General features: G+C 39.8%; 1 protein-coding gene across 7 annotated transcripts in view; it reads right to left on the reverse strand.

The window, feature by feature from the left end:
- The window catches only part of sh3pxd2aa (SH3 and PX domains 2Aa), a 157,590-nt gene that overhangs the window by 25,725 nt on the left and 109,286 nt on the right, over window positions 1-22,579 (reverse strand). For 4 of the 7 annotated variants that reach the window (XM_067441011.1, XM_067441014.1, XM_067441007.1 and 1 more), the window contains exons 7-8: window positions 20,316-20,363; window positions 16,900-17,028 (exon numbers count right to left, since the gene is read on the reverse strand). In XM_067441011.1, the coding sequence (XP_067297112.1) occupies window positions 16,900-17,028; window positions 20,316-20,363 (177 nt within the window). The remainder of the gene's footprint in view (window positions 1-16,899; window positions 17,029-20,315; window positions 20,364-22,579) is intronic. The other 3 variants (XM_067441013.1, XM_067441009.1, XM_067441010.1) reach the window with 1 other exon arrangement.

Genomic DNA, 22,579 nt, shown 5'->3' on the forward strand with positions numbered 1-22,579 from the left:
GCGCGGAGGGACTCCTGCGCCGTCAAAGATGTGAGTCGTCGGACTCACAATGGAGATGCACGCGTAACACCGCTTACGGGCCGATATTCCACCCAGGTGCCGTGACTAAAGAGGACGAGCTGTCAGACCCCGCCCCTTACCTGGACCCATCCAATCCGTTCACAACCTATCCTTCACGATTTCCTGGCACACAGAGGATCCCTTGTTTGTTTTACACATTATTCCCGTTATTAAGTATAAATGCTTCTTCGAGGCCTAACACCACACCCACTGTGTCTGTCGTTTGCTCCTTCCACCACTATATATTAAGTATTATTTTTTAATTATTTTATAATATTAGTTTTTGAAATAAATGCAGCCTTGATAAGCATAAGAGATTCTAAGGGGATAAGAGTATCATAAGAGGCCGACCCCAAACATTTGAACGGAAGCATTTCTTAACATTCGTGGTTACATTATGCAGTAGACTTGAGGAGGACCAAGGCTAGACCCCATATCCAGTTCATCATCTGAAACAGAGACAATTTACTTCATCTTTCTTTTCAAACCCTACTTTGTACAGTGGCTTTGCTCCCATTTACAGTCATGAAATTTTTGTAAATCCCTTGCGATGGGGAAGATGCCGCACCGACCTGTGGTGGACATAATTACCATCTTCAGTATGTTGGAAATAGACTGTGGTCTTTCTGAGACCAAAAACCAAGATCCATATCCAAAACTTTCAAGCTTTGAGACCCAGACCCAGACAATGTTCATGTGGTCTCAAGACCACAAGATAAAGACTTCAACTCTAGAAATAACATAATACAAAAAACAAAAATATATAAAACATTTTGTGCATTTTTTTATTATTTTTTGCTGTAATTTTAATCAAATAAATGCAGCCTTGGTGAGCATTGGATGAAAGCATCTTAAGGAATCCAACATTTTGGATGGTAATATTCATTTTAAACCTAAGAAACAGTGGCTCTCGTTAAAAAAAATGTAATGGCGATGCCAGTAGTTGGAAGACAAACACACAGTGACGGAAACAAACACATAGATCAGAAAACTAGTGCTGCCAAAAAAATATCTAAACAGTGCTTACATACAGAAATCATAAGATTCATTTGAGTCAAATAGACCACACTGACATATAGACCACCCTGACACAGCAAATCTCTCACAAACGCATACACACGAGTACCATGAAATGGCTAATGAATCTGTGAGAGAGCTAAGAGCAGGTTGTGGCCACCCTGCCTGACTGACGCTCTTTGAATGAGATACTGTCTCCCTATTTGTGCACACGAGGAACCGTCTACGGCAAGCACAGAGGGCCAATTCAATCAAAATGCAAAATGGCAAGGGTTCCGCACAGTTTAGCCAGCACAAAGATGCTTTTCATTGGAATCACCGGGTTTGTTTATCTGTTTGTGAGTAAAGGTGTGTGTCATCACAGCTTTCAGTACAACATTTGAAGTGCACTCAGCCCTTTATCCCGCATTAACAAATTCAATAGTACTTTTAAGATATTTGTAAAATTTCTTAAATAAATGAAAAGGGCTATGTCTGAAATCAAATACTCCCTTAAGTAGGTACTTATTTTAAATAAGTAATTACTTCACGGCCGCTAAATAATATGAATATGTTCTAAATAATATGAATGTAATCCAGACATACTACATCTAAGGCTGTGTTGAAAAAAATCGATTCACCAATCAAACAAACTCAAGCCGAAGCTCTCGTCACTATACCGCTGCCGCCGTGCTGAAGAAGCGCCACGGACAGACCGAGTTTTCCTCACTCTTCCTCTTCTCTCGTTCCGCCACGGTAAGAACTGCCGCGGACAGAGAATCCTAGAGTAAATAAACAAACTCGAGCGGAAGCTCTCGTCACTATGCCGCTGTGCTGAAGAAGCGCCGCGGACAGACGGAGCTTTCCTCACTCTTCCTCTTCTCTCGTTCCGTCGCGCTAAGAACCGTCGTGGACAGAGAATGCTAGAGTAAGTTAGACAAATGAAATCGGGCTGTTGGATATGTCAAAAACGCGGCGTACGTCACAGCCGAAGTTGTAATGGCTGCCTTGTCATGACAGCGCACGCCCTCTCCACAGCACGCGTTTGCTAACAAGAGCACTCTGGAAGGGGGATTGTTCTTTACAACCATAAATACTCCTGAATAAATACATACATTTGCAGTTGAATGTCTATAATAATAGTATTAATATGTTCCATAACTACAGTCCTGTAATTCAGGTAACAGCTGGAAAAAAATGCTTTCTTCAAAACAATTTATCTAAATCTCGAAGTTCGGATCGGATCGAATCGAATAATGATAATCGATTCAAGATCATGAGAATCGGATTTGAATCCCAGCCTTAACTACATCTGCCATCTTGCCCTTATCATGTGACCTACCATCGTCACTTGCGTTGCTTCACTGCCGTTCAACAATCCTCTCACGTGGCCTCATGGAATGGTAAAGTTTGGTACGCACAATTCAGAATCTCACCGGAAGAAGTAGGTCATCCGGGGACTTTTTGCCTACTCTTTTATGAGTAGGGTTTTATCAGTCCAAGACAAAATTGCCAATATAAGAATTACTGAGTGCACCTTTAAAGAAAATTGTCTCTTTAAAGAAAATGCATTTAAGAGCATTTTAAATAGTGGACCTCCAATGGTGTCAACTGACTCGTCTCCTCTGATCTGAGTTCAGCTGGGATGACTTGAGAGCTCAGACTAATACTATGCGTTATGCCTGCCAAGTTCCAAAGCTACTTTTGCTTGACAGAGCAGAAACAAATTCTTTCACCAAAACAAAAGACACACACAGCTTCAGATAGATGACAGGAATGCTGTTTTGATGCTGAAACCATGTACTCCTCTGCAGATCAGAAAGTTACGATCCTCTCACACACACAAAAAAACAGACAACAGAAGTCTTTCTGCTGAGATACAGGTGGGCTTGCTCTTCAAAGCCAAAGATCTAGACCTTTCTGAGAAAGATGGTGTTTCTGCAAAACAGGCTAATAAATCTTACACTTCTGAGAAATGTTTCTACTAAAGCTGCATGTGTGTGCCATGAACTTCTGTTCTGAACACATGGTAGGGGAGTAGGTCATGTAAGCTTGTTTTTGTATGTGTGTACACAGTTAGATAACATTAGGTTTTTGATATTTGGTAATACTTTCTAATACTTTTCCACATTCTAATAATGCTGGGTTGTTTTAAACCAATTTTGGGTCAAATATGTACAAACCCAACCATTGGGTTAATAATTGTATTTAAAAAATGTAACACAGCGGCTGGGTTTGTCCATATTTGACCCAAATTTTGACCCAGCATTTTTAGAGTGTATTCTAGTTTAATGTGCAGTCCCTTTGACGTCAAACCCCCGCTTGTTTGAGCAATTCAACATGTCTGGCTCAACCATGAGTATGAGTCTTGGATTATCTGTTTGGTTGAAGAATTGAAGGCCTGATTTTTTTTATGTTTTGGGCGTATGGTGCAAAAAAAACAATAAGAGTCTCATCTCCCATTCTCTTTAAAAGCCATTTGTGCTTGCACCATGGCCGATTCGTTATTTACATGGCAGAATATAGACATCCTCAACCTGAGCAGTCAGTTTAAATACATGTGTGCATTGCCACAATTGGTCAAAAATTTGCCAATTTCATTCATCATTTCTGCAAATAGATCATTCTGATAAATGCAAAGACTATCCATTATGACCTAAGTATTTTTATCTTTATGTACACAATAATTATCTTTTACATTGTAATCATTTTATGTTTAATATTTGCCATGTTTGTATGCTGCTGCGCCACCAATGCCGTGCCACCAATGCACCTGAACACAATATGGGTTTCAGGCATTTCGGTCCCGCACTATTAAATATTTGGTCATATCCTGCTGAATAACACGTTTAGATTTGAGCTCATGTGATATAATTCTGACATTCAGCTCTGATGATCCAAAAATACAGTTGAATTAAACTGAAATGAATGAGAGGAAAGGAAAGGCAAGAACCAAGAGAGGCTGAACAAAAGAGACAACGAGAGAGAGCAGATGTTTGGCCTGAACTTCAAAGCTGAAGTATTCACCACACATTCCCTCCATCCAAACCAGCCAGAAGAAGGAGAAAAAAAAAACATCTAGACAGGCAGAAATACAAGTGCCTTTCACTTTCTTATTTTCGGGATGAAGTAGCAAACAGAAATGAAAACATCAAACAGATACAAAAAAAAAATGTATGAAAACAGCAAATTAAAGAGCACATTATTTATGAAATTCTGAGAAGGGTAAGTGAATGTTGTTCGATACTGATGAGTTACAGTGGAATGAGAGAGAGAGAGAGAGAGAGAGAGAGAGAGAGAGAGAGAGAGAGAGAGAGAGAGAGAGAGAGAGAGAGACTTAAAATAGGTCCAGAAGCAAAGAGAAAAAAACTGACATGTTGCTTTTATTAAGTTCACACTCTGACCGCCCAATTGTTGACAGAAGCAGAACTAAAGTAAAAAAATTATACACCAGCCAACCCTGTCTCTACAAATATTCTCTACAAAATGATTCCATTTACAATTACTTAAAGTTATTCAAAAATAATCTCGGTTTTACCACACAATTATCTATCCAAATAACTGCTTTTAATAAAATGTCATATGTCTGATTACTAATCTAACAGAGCTCAGACTGAAATCACTGGGAAAATATTTCAGCTGACGTTCTCCAAAATCCAGGCCAGGAGAGTCTGGTCTACATTCGGTCACACTCGAGTTCTTTCCTGAAAAGCTGGAGTATCAGGTTTTGGGCTTAGGACCAAAATGGGTTTTGTGTAATCTGACAAAGCCGAGGCGGTGGACGGGGCTCTCTTTGGTCTGAACTTCAAAGGCTGATGATGTCGGTCGCTCAAGCACACTGATCTAAGATCACTGTTGTGGTTTTTATTTCAAGAGCTCCAGTGGTTGAGATTTGTTCAGGAACAGCTGGTCTTAGATCAGCATAAACATGTTATTTCTTTCCTGCACTTGTTTTCCTGGATCAGTTTAGAGACGTTTTCAAGGAAACTGGCTACCGATCAGAAAAGTAATCAGTGAGAGGACGATGGAGATCTTTAGAAACAAACAATACGAATCAAAAACACACACATGCCTAACCAAAAGAATAACTGAAAGAGAAGACAAAATTTGAATATGAGGGCATAGGGCAAGTTTATCAAAACAACAAAATGTATTAAAAAGATAGTTCACCCAAAAATGAAAATTTGATGTTTATCTGCTAACCCCTAAGGCATCTAAGATGTAGGTGTGTTTGTTTCTTCAGCAGAACACAAATAAAGATTTTTAATTCCAACCGTTGCTGTATAATGCTTGTCGATGGGGTGTTTTCTATGACAGTCACTATTAGAGTAAAAAAACACAGACATACGAATCCATCACTTGCAGGCAGTGATGCCGTGGGGACGGCTGATGTACATAGTGTTGTATTTGAGGGGGAAAAAATTATATAAATACTTTTCGATTTCCCACACAAACCGATCTTTTCGTGTCTTAAGACATCAATGTGTCGTCATGAGCTGCAGGGTTTAATATGGATTCGTATGTCTGTGTGTTTTTTACTCTCATAGTGACTGTCATAGAAAACGCCCCATTGACAAGCATTATACGGCAACGGTTGGAGTTAAAAATCTTCATTTGTGTTCTACAGAAGAAACAAACACACCTATATCTTGGATACACTGGGGGTAAGCAGATACACATAACATTTTCATTTTGGAGGGAAATATCACTTTAAACATGCAATATGTAAGATTATTGCAGTACAATATCAAAAAAACACTAGGCCAGTGTTATATAGTTTGTTCAGTTGAGTATTTACATTTTCCCTAATGGTTTCAACGTTTGTAAATCGTGAGAAAATGCATCGCCTGTCAATGGCGCCATATCCAAGTTACCCTCAGTTTCCGCTTTCACTGCTGTAGAAAACACACGGACAACTGCGTAACTTCTAGCGGTGTTGTCTGTTCAAACCTTATGGACCATGGCAAGCCGACTTTGGAACAAAATGAGAAATCAAAAGAGGACCAGTATCGACATGTTTTCTAGATGGCGAGAGCTTCACAACAAACTTCAACTTGACAGAGTTCTTGCATGTGCTTTATTAGACCGATGAGCAAATATCATATATCATATAAATCGAATCAATGTTATGTAGCTCAACACGAATATCAGAATATCATCAGTGTGATGTTCTATTGTTGATTTAGCTTACTGCTAGTCTCATACAGCCAACAAACTAACACACAGAATAACATTACTTTCAACACACTCAAATGTAGTTTTAATGGTGTAGACCAAGTGAAACAGCATTGCATTTCCTCACAATTCAGCACTTGCGGGTAGCTCGTTAGAATGAAATGTCCTCATTTTTTTTACTTTATATCCCCGGGACTCGCATTTGGCGCGCACTGCTTCATACCACAGACATGTTAAAAACATGAATGCATTCACTCATCCAGAAACATTATTTCCTCATCAACATTATTAGATCTATTGGTATGACGACAAGTTCCATGATTCCACACTTAAGCCAGGTGCACACTGTGCGATTTTGGCCACGATTTGGCCGTCTGAGACAAATTTAGCAAATCCTAAAAGATTCCTCAGATCCTAGGCTAAAATCTGACGTCTTTGGTCGTTAGTTTGACATGTTCACCGGCATCCGATTAATGAGTGCTGCGATCAAATTTTACCTCAGACGAAATTCTGGCAGTGTCAGAAGATTTGGCACACTATCCTGCAGTGTGACTTCTCCTACGACGACAGTCAAATATCTCCATTTTTGAAGACAAACTGACCAAAACGAGAGCTTGAGATTTCTTTATAGCCAGCATTTCAGTCCCGCGTGTAATGCAGCTCACTGTCACCCAACGCGTCATTCATTGATGATATAAAACTCCGGGTGAGTTTGCTTGCGCGCGTCCGTTTTTAGCGCGCCTTCACTATCGTGCAGTCTGACATTAATGTCAACTGAGATCTTACAGTGTGACATGGCGATCATGGTCGTACAGTCTGACAAGGGACATTCGCAAAGGATTTTGAAAAATCGCACAGTGTGCAGGACCCATTATTCGCCGTGTCATCGAGCTACACCTTTGTTATTATTTTGAAGAGGTTAGCGACCCCTAGTGGCGAAAAATACATAGTGTAGCTTTAAAACAAAAATAATTACAAAAATAATTATACAAACTAAATCCCAAAAATAAAATGATCCCATGATGCAAACCCCTAAATGTTCTATATATGAAGCGCCTGACTTTAAGGTTTTATAGAGTGTAGGAGATTCTTAAAGCAACAGCCCCCCATGTCATTCCAAACCTTTATGACTTTCTTTTTATGCAGAACACAAAAGAAGGTTTCTCAAACACCAAACTCAATTGTGTCTAATGTTGTTTTGGACCCCATTGACAGTTCTTCAAAATATCTTCTTTTGTGTTCTACAGAAGTCATGCCGGTTTGGGGTGTGTAAATGATAGCAATTTTCATTTTTAGTTGAACCGTCTCTTTAAGTTTGAAAGGCTGGATACTGATTGATTTTCCCTGACATACTATTACAGAAAGACATAAATGTATTGATCAGTCGATTTACAAAATTGTTAATGGCCATGGCAGTTATTTCAGCTTTCTTACTATCAAGTCCATTATCTCAATGACCTAAATCGATTAAACAATAGAGACCCCTGAGAGGTGTAGCACCAGGCTTATAAAGACCTTTTCAGACACTCTCAGAGCTCCATGCAAATAAATGTTTGAACCCTTTGGTCCAGGTTCAGCGTGGCTCTCCACAGACCGGATCTCCAACAGGATCGAAGCCAAGACAAACCAGCCTGCCTGAGACCGTGAGCAGCTCTCTATTGATTCTGTTTCAGTATGCTGGGTTACCGGCTGAATGAATGGACCCAGGGGAGAGAGAGGCGAGAGGATGGGAGGGAACCTCGCAATATTGATGGCACAGAGTCATTTTCATAGTAGAGCATTGTTCAGGAAGCAAAGCAGCCCTGGAAGAAAACCAAAAGCGCTAAAAGAGTTAAATACTCTGATACTCAGTGGAATAATAAAATGCTAAAAATAAGATCTAACACTACCTTTTTTAAAAATGCGGGGTATGTTAGATTATTAGCAGGTTAGGTTCACCATGGCTGCATTTATTTGAAAAAAGAAAAAATGTAATTAAAATAACTGTTTTCTATTTGAATATATTTTAAAATGTAATTTATTCCTGTGATTTCAAAGCTAAATTCTCAGCATCATTACTCCAGTCTTCGGTGTCACATGATTTGCTGCTCAAGAAACATTTATTATTATTATCAATGCTGAAAACAGTTGTGCTGCTTAATATTTTTGTGATTTGTTTCCTCATGCATGACTTTTTGATGGATAGAAAGTTCAAAAGAACAGCATTTATTTGAAATGGAAATATTTTGTAGCATAAATGTTTTTACTGTCACTTTTAAAGATGCACTATGTAGTATTTTTGCAGTAAAATATCCAAAAACCACTAGGCCGATGTTATATATTTTGTTCAGCTGAGTACCTACAATATCCCAAATGTTTCCAACTATTTGTAAATTGTGAGAAAATTGCTATTTTAACTAAGGACAGGGATGTTTCAGCATAGCGTCTGAGGGAGTCGCCTGTCAATTGCGTCATATCTGTGCTACCCTCGGTTTCGGGTTTTATTTGGCAGGAGCGCGTTACTCTTAGCAGTGTGAACAAGTGAACGCACGGAGTAATGTCATAAGATCATTTTCAGCACATTTAAATGTATCTAATATGATAAACAGAGCTGCTTCACCTCATACTCATAACCGGAAGAGCGGAAATGCTACAGGCGGCCGGCGACTGTGTCCCGTCCCGTCATAATAAAAGTCCCGGTGTTCGCAAGGCGGGTATTTGTCAAGCGGCAACCTCCCGCGATCTCTCTTGAAGCCAATACGGAAGTAATGTAAACTGCAATTCCTTAACTGGCCGCTAGAGGCAGGCTCCAGAAGGGAGCAGAATCTCATTGAGCCCCATGTTAAAATTCTGCTTTACAGCAGAAAAAACATGTTTACAGCCTGGTACAAATTGTGGTTTTTGCCTATACGGCTAATTTTGATCTTCATGACAACTCTGAGGGGGGTGAATTTTTTTATAACTCATTTGTTTACGTTATATAAAGCCTTAAAGTTCTGCATAATTAAGGGCGTGGTTACAAGTGGATAGCCATTTGTCTGCTATCTATAGTTATTGCGTCACCTCAGCTCCATGCACATCCCGCCTTTTTGCCCATTTTCTGCTATCCAGGAGTGACTCGCGATGACTTGCTCACAAGATGGCAACGCCCAGCTCGCCCCTACTTTACGCTTCAGAATCAGAATCCTATGGGTGACGTCACGGACACTACATCCATATTTTTTTTCAGTCTATGGTATTTGTATAACAATCGCTCCAGCGGCCGTGCTCAGCTCCTCAACACTCGGTCCTGCTCTGCTTCATACTACAGAAACGTTAATAATCGCATCCATGAACATGGTTTCTGCCCGAGTCCTATATTCTACTGGCTGTGAGGTGAAGACCACATGTCCCAAGATGCTGCGCTCACACTTTGCGTCATCAAACTACACCTTTGTTTAGAATAGGCACCCTCTAGCGGATGGAAAGTTGCATAGTGCACCTTTAAGCAATGTAATGCATCCTTGATCAATAAAGTATTAGCTAATAAAACCTTATTGAAACTTTTGAACAGTACTTTTGTCAGAAAAAGGAATTTTGCGGAATGCCTAGTCTCTGTTTAATAATATGAAAGTGGATGGCAATTAAAAAAAAATAAAAAAAGAACAATAAAGTACTGTAATTTAAAAAAAATACAACTTGTGGGATTTATTCCAAGACTTCAAACACAAAACAATAGCTTTGTGTGGAAAACACACCCAAATGTATAGTAGGTATTTGCTGACAACATATTTAAACTTCCCTTGTGTCAAAGATGTGGTCTGCCGGGTTTCACGCCATAGACCTCAACCTGTTCCATAAATAACCTTCAAATTTATTTGGAGGTTTTGCTAAAAAAAAAATGGATGTGGAAGAGTACAGCAACAAATAATGACAAAAACAGCACATTGGCCTATAAACGCTTGATTGCTTTGACTGTGTTATCTATATTACAGACATTCTGAATGCTTTCTGCTGGTATGGTTTGGGATGTGTGACACTGTAAGCACTCTGTAAGAATCTAAGGCCCTGCAAGATCCATTAGCCTATAATGAAACTAGGGACAAGGGGGATTTTTCCATCATTCCCTCTCCCTGACCTAGAGGGAAGCCAGAGCAGCCCGGCTTCTGCCAATCGCTTCTTATAAACGCAATTTCAGCCACATTAAAAAATTGGTTTGAATGATATCCAATGTTAATAAATATACTGCCTCTGCCAGATACACAAGGGTAGTCATTTAGTACTATAGTACAAAATATGGAAGTCTGCTGAAGAGATGGGATTTTGGAGGATGGGCTTCTAGTGCTGTGATATCAAGCTGCTGCAGCTCATCTTCAGTTTCAATAAACGCTTTGAACATTTGAGGAATTCTGGAGTTAGCGAAGGACAGACAGTTCACTCCAGGGGTAGGCCTAGGCTGGTTTAAAGAAACAGTTCACTCAAAAGTCCAAAATAACAATTTCGCAGTCATTTGTTCACCTTTGAAAACAGCTCAAACATGTATGACTTTCTTTCTTTGGAATGAACCATTCCTTTGAATGTGCTGTCACTGTGTTTAGATTCAACCGTCGTCTCCCATTCAGAGGTTTTCTGCTTTTGTTTCTCAAGTTCATTAATCCTGTGGCCCTGCATGGTTCTTCTCTCCCTAACCCAAGCGAAGTTGGAAGCTTTTCCTGCACTATAAAACAGCTGGAGTTTAACTATGCCTAAGGATGCCAAGGGTTTCTTACTCAAGGACTACTGCATCCTGAGCAAGACTCTCACGCCTGGAGTCTCTCTGAATCTTTTGTGATTAAATTACTTGTGCAATAAGAATCAATGAGTACAAGTTGCACCTGAAAATCTGTACTTTGCTTGAACAAATAAACCAGTAATCTACAGTTTAAAGAAAAGCATAGAGTAAAGATTCATTTACACAAAGAATGATAACTGTAGCAACTAGGTCTTAGAATAGTGGAATCCTTGAAATCACTTTTTTAAAAAAGACAGTCAACCAAAATCCATTCGATTTTAAAGAATACAGCTCTGGGAAAAATTAAGAGACCACTTAACATTGAGAAATCCATGGACACTAGATATCATTATAGCTAGTTGTTACAACTATATGTCTTAAAGGTGCACTATGCAACTTTCCGTCCACTGGAGGGCGCCTATTCTAAACAAATGCGTAGTTTGATGATGTCAAGTGTGAGCGCAACATCTTGGGACATGTGGTCTTCACCCCACAGCCGGTGGAAAATAGGACTCTGGCAGAAATCGTGTACTTGGATGCGGTTATTAACGTTACTGTAGTGTAAAGCAGAGCAGGACCGAGTGTTGAGGAGCTGAGCAAGGCTGCTGGAGCGATTGTTATACAAACACACGGCTCACGAGTACCGGTACTTTTATTATGACAGAACGGGACACAGTCGCCGGGCAGCCGCACTTCCGCTTTTTCTGGTCATGATTATAAGGTGAAGCAGACCTGTTTGTCATATTAGATACATTTAAGTGTGTTTAAAATTATGTTATGACGTTACTCTGTGCGTTCGCTTGGTGCTGCTGTGACATGTTCACACTGCCATAAGAGCAAAGCACTTCTGCAGAATAAAACCAAGGTAACGCAGATATGAAGTGATTGACAGGCGACTCGCTCAAACGCTATGCAAAAATAATACATAGTGCATATTTAACTGTAAAATAAAATCTAAATGAACAAATGACTGATCATAAAGCATAATCCTTAAAGGGGGGGTGAAACACTCAGTTTCAGTCAGTGTCATGTCAATCTTGAGTACCTATAGAGTAGCATTGCATCCTGCATATCTCCGAAAAGTCTTTATTTTTTTAATAATTATATAAGAAAGATGCGCTGTTCCGAGTCTTTCCGAAAAAAGCAGAGCGGGTGGGGGCGTATCGTGTAAGCGGAGCTAAATAGTGACGTGTGCGCCGCCGTGTTGAGTGCGTCGTAAAGCTGTGTCATCCCTAACAGCGGGAAAAACTTTATTCAAACTAAAAATATGGCTTTTAATCAGATACAGCCATACATCTATGATCCGGAATCAGACCCAGAGGCTGCAGTTGAACAGGAGCAGCAGCAAAAACGACTACAGCAGGACGTCTCTATGTGGTACAAGTTATACACTAACTATATAATACGCTTAGCGGCTTGTGTTATTTACATATTTATACTTGAATTATATTGTCGTATTTTTGTCTTTGAAGGTGTACATGTGGGAAGTGCAGTTGTGCACGTGTGTGTGTGTGTGTGTGTGTGTGTGTGTGTGTTTACGCGTGGTTTGTGTAGACAACACGGAATAGTAGCACATTTGAATGAAGAAGCGCGCTTATTTAGTTCAACATATTTCCCCCCTCTTTGTGTATTGTTGTTTGGAGTGCTTTTACAATACACAAACATAAAGTTACACATATAGTGGCCAGCTAAACAAATGTACACGCACTACACATCGCATGCTCCATTGATCAATTTCTATATATAGTAATATATATAGTAACTATACGTGATCATGTTTGGGCTACTTGATGAGCATAGACACAGACATTTGAAGCAGTCTAACTCACCGCCCGCGGTTCTAACGTTGGGACCTTTATCGTTGGGACTGCTCCATCCTTCAGCATTAGGCGATTGGAAAATCCGGCGTCAAGCTGGGCCTTGTTTATGAAACAGTCGGCACCGAAATGCAGCGAACAGATATAAACATTCGCGCAACTCAGTTGCTGATCCGGAAAAGCAAATTCCATCCACTGTTGCCTTACCGCGGGGTTTTGGGGGAATCTGTGCAGGACTGTCTTGGTCTGGCAACCAAAAACGCACTTTTTGATGTCATTGTTAATTGTGCACATTACCTGTGCAGCGCAGCCTACGAGCCAGCGCTTTGATGGGCATAGCCTGTTGCTTTCGCTCTCTCCCTCTCTCTCTCTCACGCTCTTCCGGTAGAATTGTCCGTAAGGCCCATACAAGGAAATTCCGCCCCCATTAACGTCAAAGGGGACGCATGATCGCAAAAAACTTGCCGAAACTTATGACTAACCGGAAGTAGTATTTTTGACAAAGAAATACTCCCATCAAACGTCCACCTTAACTTTTGAAACTTTGTCCATGTTTAGTATGGGATTCCATGTCTTTAACAGTGTAAAAAGATCATTATGCATGAAACAGCATTTCTTCCCCCCTTTAAAGCTGCAGTCTGTAACTTTTTGCACTCTAGTGGTTAATAAACAGAACTGCATGCATCTTGCGGAAGAACACTGCAGCCGGATCTACTTCTCTCTGTTTATGCCTATGGCGAGTCACGCAGGGACTGTGCTCCTCCGCAGCGGTACCTACCAGTCTAGCCTGAAATAGTCCCAATATAAACAATTATTATAAGTGGACCATAATGATTCAGGGTAAGACAAAAACACGGTTTGGAAAATGGATTCATGCTGGTACATTCTCATTATATAATTTTTGTAAATCTTGAACACAAAAAAAGTTACGGACAGCAGCTTTAATCATAACCCATAGGACTGGACAAGCTCAAGTTCATCCAATGGAATAGAAGGAACGTTTCCTCTAGACATTCTAAAAAAGACAAATATGTTAACATGGCACTCTTTTACTCTAAAATACATTAAGCAATAATGTAATATTGCTTTAAAAACGTTTATTTTCTAACACAGTGGTTCTCAATCAAAAGGTCAGGGCCCATTATAGGGGGCCTCAGCAAACTTCCAGGTTGGCCCTTATAATATTACAATTATTTAAATGTAGTGAAATTAACAATTAAAATACTTAGTGCTTTATCCAATATTACCTTTTAATGCAGTGTGTAATATATCTGTCTTTTGGATGTAAAAAGTTGTGCAGTTTAAAACAAAATTAAGAATTGATTCTAAACTGAGTAATCAGCAATTCCAGTCTCACTTTCTGTTACATATATGTAACAATGTAATACATTTGCATAATGCAAGCCTATGTCCTTCAATGTCTGCCCACAATCAAAGGATGCTTTGACCTGCCCTCAAGCACTGAAGTTGTAGCTGAGGCCTGGGAGAGTTTGATTCATGTTGTCGAAACAGGATTAGGAATGACATGCTGGAATTGACACAAATTGAAAAACAACGCAACCATTACTTTTCATATAACTGGGCATACAAGTGCTGAGAAAGCCTCTGGAGCTGAAATTCAGATATGGTTATGGCCGTTGTGAGCGACCAACCAATTACAACATACTGGGCCATCTGACCAATCAGAGCAGAGTAGGCTGGCAGAAAGGCTTCGTTTAGAGAGAATGAATGTTCAAGTGAACCGTTTTCAGACTCTTTGAGAAAGGAGGTGATGGTACAATGTATTTTTAAACAGTGGGTTTTTTTTTTTAAAACCTTTGATGCATTTTAAATCTATTGTAGGAGATCTCCAAAACTAAATTGGGAACATTTGAAATAGCATAATAGGGAAACTTTTAAAATTCCCTAAAAATAAATAAACTTGATTTTCATTTGAACAGAATTACCAATGGTACCTATCAGTTTAGATAAGAGGGCATAAGAATATATTTGACAACATGTGGCCTTGGAGTCAATTAGGTTAAGAACCACTGCTTAAAATCAGTTTTAATATATGCATAATTAACACATTTTTCAAAATGTTAAACCTTTAACCTGGCACCCTGATGAGACAGCGTCGACAAATTATAACTTATTTGCAATTTCATGTTTAAATAAAGTGAGAGAAATTAACCAACAGAAAAAAACAACAACACATGCCTAAATGTACAGCACAAAAACTTAAATAGAACAGGCAGCAAACACACTTCAAAATAAATTGTCTCACGGAGAATGCCCGTGAGATTATTTTGGTCTGAGTCTAGACTAGTCTAGTAGACAAAGGATTATGTTTGAAACCAGGAGTTCAAGCTCTCTTTGAGTGGACAATAGCCTTACTCAATAATATTACTGTGATCAAATGGATTTACTGGACCTTTGCTCATCTTGATAACTCATGACCACTCCTCCCAATCCTACCCACTGGATAAAAGGAAAAGAAAAAATGATTACGAACTCTTCTTTATTTCAACAGAAGGTTGCTAGTTCTAGAGAGCCTGTTGTTTATAATTACTAACTCTCTGGATGTGAAAACAAGTGTTTGTCAAACATGACTAGAGACCAAGTGAAAGAGACAGCATTCAACCTCTACTGTACAAGGCTATGAGATATGCTGGCAGGAAAAGTTTGCACTAAGTTTAAACATTTACAGCATTAGCAAGAACATTAATCTGGGAAAACAGAACGCAAAGGGGAAAAAACGATTCAAGGCTCTTTTCCTCATTGTTGATGTCAATCTCTACTTTTTACATGAACTCTAACGGTGTTATCCTGATCCATTAGCACATCTTCCAACTGACAAACTTCTCATGACTATCTCATGGACATTCCACATCAATCTGGCCTCCATCCCAGAGATATGAAAGGGGTTCAGGACGACCAACCGCCAAGAAAACTGGCCATTTGACACCTCCAGGTGGGGCCAAGAGCCAGACTAGATTTACAGGGAGAGGGGAATGTCAGAAGAGGGAACCAGGGGATCTTAAGGACAAAGACTAAAGGAGGAGTTCTACATCAAAGAGGAAGAAAGTATCAGAAAAGACAAGAAGGATAAAACACTCCAGCTTAACTCATTTGATCATGAGCATATGAAGGCTTTCACTTTTGCAGGTTACTCTGCATACTTGTGGTTTGTGCACACACAAGCTTTTGCCAATAAACACCACGTGGTAAGCCAATTACCCATATGTGTGTGTGTGTGTGTGTGTGTGTGTGTGTGTGTGTGTGTGTGTGTGTGTGTGTGTGTGTGTGTGTGTGTGTGTGTGTGTGTGTGTGTGTGTGTGTGTGTGTGTGTGTGCAACGTGCGTGTGTACTTGTTTATATTACACTGTGGGGACCAAATCTCCCCACAATGTAATATACACCTGAGATCACCTACAATGTAAATGGATTTAGAAACATACTAAATTATATTTTTTTGAAAATGTATAAAAATGCAGCATGTTTCCTGGGATTGGTAGGTTTAGGGGCAGGGGCATTGTAGGGGGATAAAATGTATAGTTTGTACAGTGTAAAATCCCTTACGCCAAATCCATTTTGTGTGTGTGTGGGCATGTTTTTGTGACATATGAGGACACAAATGTGTATAATGACATGGGTATGACACAGGTATTACAAGGAGAGGGTGAAATATGAGGATACTGGCCATGTCCCCACTTTTTAAAATGCTTATAAATCATACAGGATGAGGGTTTTTTAGAAAGTAAAAATGCAGAATGTTTCCTGTGATGGGTAGGTTTAGGGATAGGGGCAGTGTAGGGGGATAGACAATACGGTTTGTACAGTATAAAAACCATTATGCCTATGGAATGTCCCCAAATGTCACAAAAACAAACGTGTGTGTGTGTGTATGTGTGTGTGTGTGTGTGTAAAGATAACTATAATGATCTAAGCCTCCACACCAATGCAAGATATCGTTCTGTTTATTAGAAGCATGCCGCCTGCCGCAGTAAGTGCTTGCACTCTTTAAACCCAGGTAGATTCTGACTGGCTATCAATGTTTCTATTGTTCATCAGCTAATTTAGAACAATTTTTAAAACCATACCATTATTAACCTTGGTGTGAATGGGTCTTAAGGGACTCACCGCTTTCGCTCTTCTCGATCACGTCCACCGTCTCTCCAGCCTTCAGACTGATCTCAGAGTTCTCCTGCCGCTCGTAGTTGGCCACCACAACGTACTGCTCCAGCACCATGGGCTCACTGCTGTCCAGTCCTGCCGGCGAGGGGAAAAAACAGGCTGTCAGCCACCGTCCCGCTATCCCCGCGCCTCCCCCGCCAACCCTGCCCTGCCAGCGACCTCCGGCTTGACCCCTGTACACTGCCATCCGCTCTCCACAGCCTAACGCGACTCAAACTCCTGCTGACTGTGCATGCTCCACAACGACGGGCCATTTAGACAAACCTTCGCCCTCGCTGGACGCGCATTTGAATAGCGGTTTGAGGAAAAGTAAGGCGAGGTAAATTTCCTTCATGGGTTCGAGAGCTCGGTAGGGACTTGGTGATGCCGGGTCTCCATAATACAGTGAAGATTTTCGTGAGGAAACGGGGAGGGGGGGATGTTAGGAAGGGAAAAGAGACTGGGAGAGAGCTGTTTACGGTAGGGGACGTGACTCGCGAGTGGAGGAATAGAAAGTTTTCTTCACCAGACTAGCAAGAACAGGCCTCCCTCCCTCTCTCCCACCCTCCCTTTCTCGTTTCTCACTCTAATTCTCTCTCTTTCGCCGTCCCTCCTCCCATCTGGCTGGAACGGGGAGAGAAAAAAACGCCAATCAGGGTAGACTGCTCTCCAAGCCTTAAATAGAAACATATGAGTGGGCCGAGTAAAGAGAGAGAAGCTGTTTTTATGTGAAACGCAAGAAGAAAGCATTTCAGCTGGGGTTAAGCCACGCTCTCTTACTCTATCCTTCTGTCTTTCTTTTGTATTTCCTCTGACATTCTCTTTAACCTGTTCTTCTTCCTCAATGACATTTCAGCCAAAAATGTAAATGTTGTATGTTGTAAATGACTTACTTTATTCCATAAGACTAATATCCTTTTTGTTGTTGTTGTTGTTTTGCATGAAAATGAATAAGGACTGAGGCTTTCAACCTCCAAAACAATGGGATTGTGACAGAATTTTTATTTTTTGCATGAGCTATCCCTTTAAGAGTCCAGTGGCCCTATCACATGGTCATATGTGCTAATCAATAGAATGGCATATTCCCAATACTAAAGTATAAATTACATCCCACATACACTGCTGTTCAAATTCCTATTTTAAAATCAAATCTGTTAAAATAGAATCCTAAAAATGTTTTTCATAAAAATATTAGGTAGCAAATCAGTGTATTACAATGATTTCTAAAGGATCATGTGGTACTGAAGACTGGAGTAAAAATAATAAAAAATAATAATAATAAAAACTCAGCTTTGAAAACCATATTAATTTATAATGTTTAACAATACGACTTTATTCACTGTAAGACTTCTTTTAAAAAAAATTAATTGAATATCCTGTTTAACTCAGAAAAACATGACAGCAATAAAATGGGCTGAAAATACTGTTTCATGTTTTAAAACTAAAATATCTCAAGTATAAACTTTCTGAATATAGTTACTAAAACTTCAAATGATGTATTGAACTTCTGTGCTGAAACTTCAAACACGGTGTGGTTGCTTTCTCCCTGTTTTTCTCATGGTGTGGTCTTCTGGACGCTAGGGACTTTAATAGGAAATGTTTAGAATGTTCTTAAAACCATAAAATGTGCAATACATTTAATTTATAAAGGCTAAGGAGGTGGCAGACTCTTTTGCTGGCCGGCTTTTTAAGCACAAGTATTACTTGCTGTAACATTTGCTGTGGTATTAACATGTTGTTTTGGACATGTATAATAGCATGGATTACATCCAATGTATGTAATACCGTAGTATATGAGTATGGTGATCCTTTTGGTAGTTACAGTATAATTTATCACAGGCAATAATTTGTGCATGTAGTAATTCAGAGTGTATAATTCTCCCCAAATAATATTATTTAATTGGACTGTATTAGTTAAATTAACCAAATCAAGACTTTTTGTATCAAATAAACCTAGCCTAAAATCCAGTCTTGTATTCATACTCAATGTCAAGCTGATGCCTGCAGCCTGTCTGTTATGCTAGTGCAATGTGTTTTAACGCTCATGAGCTTTTAAATCAGGATTACTAGGGAATCCTTTGAGTTGAGTAGTTCAGTGCTGTTGATGCTGTGGGAGAGAAGAGAGAGAGTAGAGCAGGAGTTCTGTATCTTGTCTCTATCACCATCGGTATGGAACAAGCTAATTAGCGCTGCCTCACACGTCATGGCGCCATGACATGCAAACATGACAACATACTGCATTGCTCAACCGAATACTTGCGGGTTGTGCTGAAGTCAACTGTGAAATATATTTCTGACATTTAACGCTGTTTGTGCCAATGGCAGACATATATTTCACTTCCATCTGACAGTCACCACAAAAGACACAGTGCTAATTCCTATTAGCATCCGTTTACTGTTACTTTTACCCCTGCTGGAAAATCCATCATAAGCTGGTAGCTGTGTTTAAGAGTATGAAAATTTCGTTCTTGCTGGTCTAAATTGGACATTATATGGTTTTTAGGTGGTAAACAATCTTGGACTAGCAATAAACAATCTACATTCGCTCAAATGGTTAAGATAGGGCGACCAGAAAAAAGAAAAAAAAGCTGATTTGATTAGCTAATGACCACCTTAGAAACCACCATTCTTAAGCTGGATTTTGACATGTTTTTAGAAACGACTTAAACAAGCAAAAGCCATGTGTTATATAATCAGTCAGCTTTCTTACTTTTGCAGTAAATTGACCAATTATGTAGGGTGTGTGTGATGATCATGGTGAAAACACACTCCAAATGGGCTATAGCTCTGTGAGCGTCAGCATTTATTTCCGAAAACAGAGCGCATTCTTTTCTGAAATGTTTATTTGCTGGCCGTCGTCTTTAAGACTTCCCGGGAGAACACTGAAAGGACCACAAGCTCTCATGTCATGTTTTACATCCTCCGCTTTCAAACTGAATGTCTTCTTCTGCACTGCTAGCCTTGCAACACCCATTCTAAATATTTCATCTTCTAACATAAACTTTATAAGCCACATGTAAATCCACAGACCTGTAAGATCTGCTAAATTTACGGCGATGGCCATACCCATACACACACCACTTGCTTATTGCATGGACTTCTCTTAGTCATGTTTATCATATTGAATTCAAAATTCACATCAGACTCGCTGCTATACTGCAATTAAAATAGTTTATTATGTTATAATGATGTTACCAGCCAAACGTTGATTCATGGCGTTTTTATTTCTTTGCCAAAGTCAATTTTCACTGACATTTAGCACTTGACGAGTGTTCATTTTGGACTCAGGGCAAGAGCTGTTTTTGTAAAAACTGGAAAAACTACCCCATTGAAGAGTTGCAAAAGGAAAAGTGACAGTGCATGCACACATATAAAGCAGTTACCTGAGGCCTCAGACTTGGTTGGACTGTCCTGAAGGCCATACATCCAAACTGAGGGCAGTGGAAAAGATAAGAAAGGATGGAGGAGAAAAGGAGCACAAATGTTAGTCAGAACATTTGGAAAAAGTGGAAAAAGACAAAACAGCCAGGATTGCATGTTTCATCAAAACTACAAAATCCCGCCAAAAGTAACAATTTTAATGTACTGCAATACAGCTCACTTCCTCCAAATCTGTGACTTGGTCATAGGTCATTAGCATTAGCTTTGACAGTGTTGTCCCTATGATAGGAAACTTTAAATCATTTAATAAAAAATATAAGAAATTACTTCATAGAAAATGAAACATCATGCTGTCAATTAAATGTCACTTAAAGGGGACCTATTATGCCCCTTTTTACAAGATGCAATGTAAGTCTCAGGTGTCTCCAGAATGTGTCTGTGGAGTTTCAATTCACAATACGCCACAGATCATTCATTATCCCCTGCTGCATTTTTGAGTGGAAGGAAAAACATGCTGTTTTCGTGCATGTGTCTTTAAATGCAAACTAACCACTGCTACCTGCCCCACTTTCCAGAAGAAGGTGGAGACTGTACAGCTCGTGCCTCCGATACTCTGCCAAAAACGAAATGTTTGGCTTTGATTATCACTTCTATCGCGGTCACGGTCACATGACATCAGAGTTCTTCGTCATCATGAAAGTTTACTATATGGATGTGTTTTAAAGCTATATCCGTGTAAACTTCTGATATATGATTTTCTAAACGCACACAATCGAAGAACATGCACAGAAAGCTGAATGTCAGACAGCGCGTCCTTTGGGTTTTAAACTAAGTTCTCCTTCAGGTGTTAATGCGCGTATACTGTCAAATACACATGGTTATGTCAAAAACACACGAAGTTCACATAAGCACAGTCGGGTATGTCTGTGAACATAAACAGCAAATAAAGAAACTGCATTAGATCTGTGTATTAAAGTGAACACAGTGTAATATATACAGTGCCTACTTCTGTAAATGTTGTTAAAGCTGTTGTCCATAACTTTTTTTTATGTTCAATATTTACAAAAATGATATTTACAAAAATGATATAATGAGAATGTACCAGCATGAATCCATTTTCCAAACCGTGTTTTTGTCTTCCCCCGAATAATTATGGTCCACTTATAATAAGTGTTTATATTGGGACTATTTCAGAGCGGTCTGGTAGGAGCCGCTGCGGAGGAGCACAGTCCCTGCGTGACTCGCCATCAGTGTTGGGAGTAACGCATTACAAAAGTAATACATTACAGTAACTTATTACTTTTTGCTGTAACGCAGTAGTGTAAGGCATTACTAATCAATTTTCAGTAATATTTTACTCGGTACATTTCCAGTAACGCTTGCGGGTGAGTTGAGGGTGGGGCCTAAGCATATACACTATATTGCCAAAATTCTGCAATTGCATGCACTTGAACTTTACTGACAACCCATTCTTAATCTGTAGGGTTTAATATGGAGTTGGCCCACCCTTTGCAACTACAACAGCTTCAACTCTTCCGGGAAGGCTTTCCACAAGGTTTAGGAGTGTGTTTATGGGTATTTTTGACCATTCTTCTAGGTGAGGTCAGGCACTGATGTTGGATGAGAAGGCCTGGCTCAAAGTCTTAACTCAAATTCATTCCAAAGGTGTTCTGTCGAGTTTAAGTCAGGACTCTGTGCAGGCCAGTTAAGTTCCTCCACACCAAATGTGCTCATCCATATCTTTATGGACCTTGCTTCGTGCACTGGTGTGCAGTCATGTTTCAACAGGAAAGGGCCATGTCCAAACTGTTCCTACAAAGTTGGGAGCATGAAATTTTCCAAAATGTCTTGTATGCTGAAGCATTAAGAGTTCCTTTCACTGGTACTAAGATGCCAAAACAAAAACAACCCCACACCATAATCCCCCCTCTAGCAAAAATTACACTTGGCACAATGCAGTCAGGCGAGTACTGTTCTCCTGGCTACCGCCAAACCCAGACTCGTCCATGGGATTGCCAGACAGAATAGCGTGATTGGTCACTCAGAGAACATGTCTCCACTGCTCTAGAGTCCAGTGGCAGCTGCTTTACACCACTGCATCCCATGCTTTACATTGCACTTGGTGACGTAAGATGCAGCTGCTCAGCCATAGAAACCCATTCCATGAAGCTTTCTATGCACTGTTCTTGAGCTCATCTGAAGGCCAGATGAAGTTTGTAGGTCTGTAGTTATTGACTCTGCAGGAAAAGTTGGCGACTTCTACGCA

The sequence above is a fragment of the Pseudorasbora parva genome, chromosome 4 (genome assembly GCF_024679245.1).
Source record: "Pseudorasbora parva isolate DD20220531a chromosome 4, ASM2467924v1, whole genome shotgun sequence".
Lineage (NCBI taxonomy): Eukaryota > Metazoa > Chordata > Actinopteri > Cypriniformes > Gobionidae > Pseudorasbora > Pseudorasbora parva.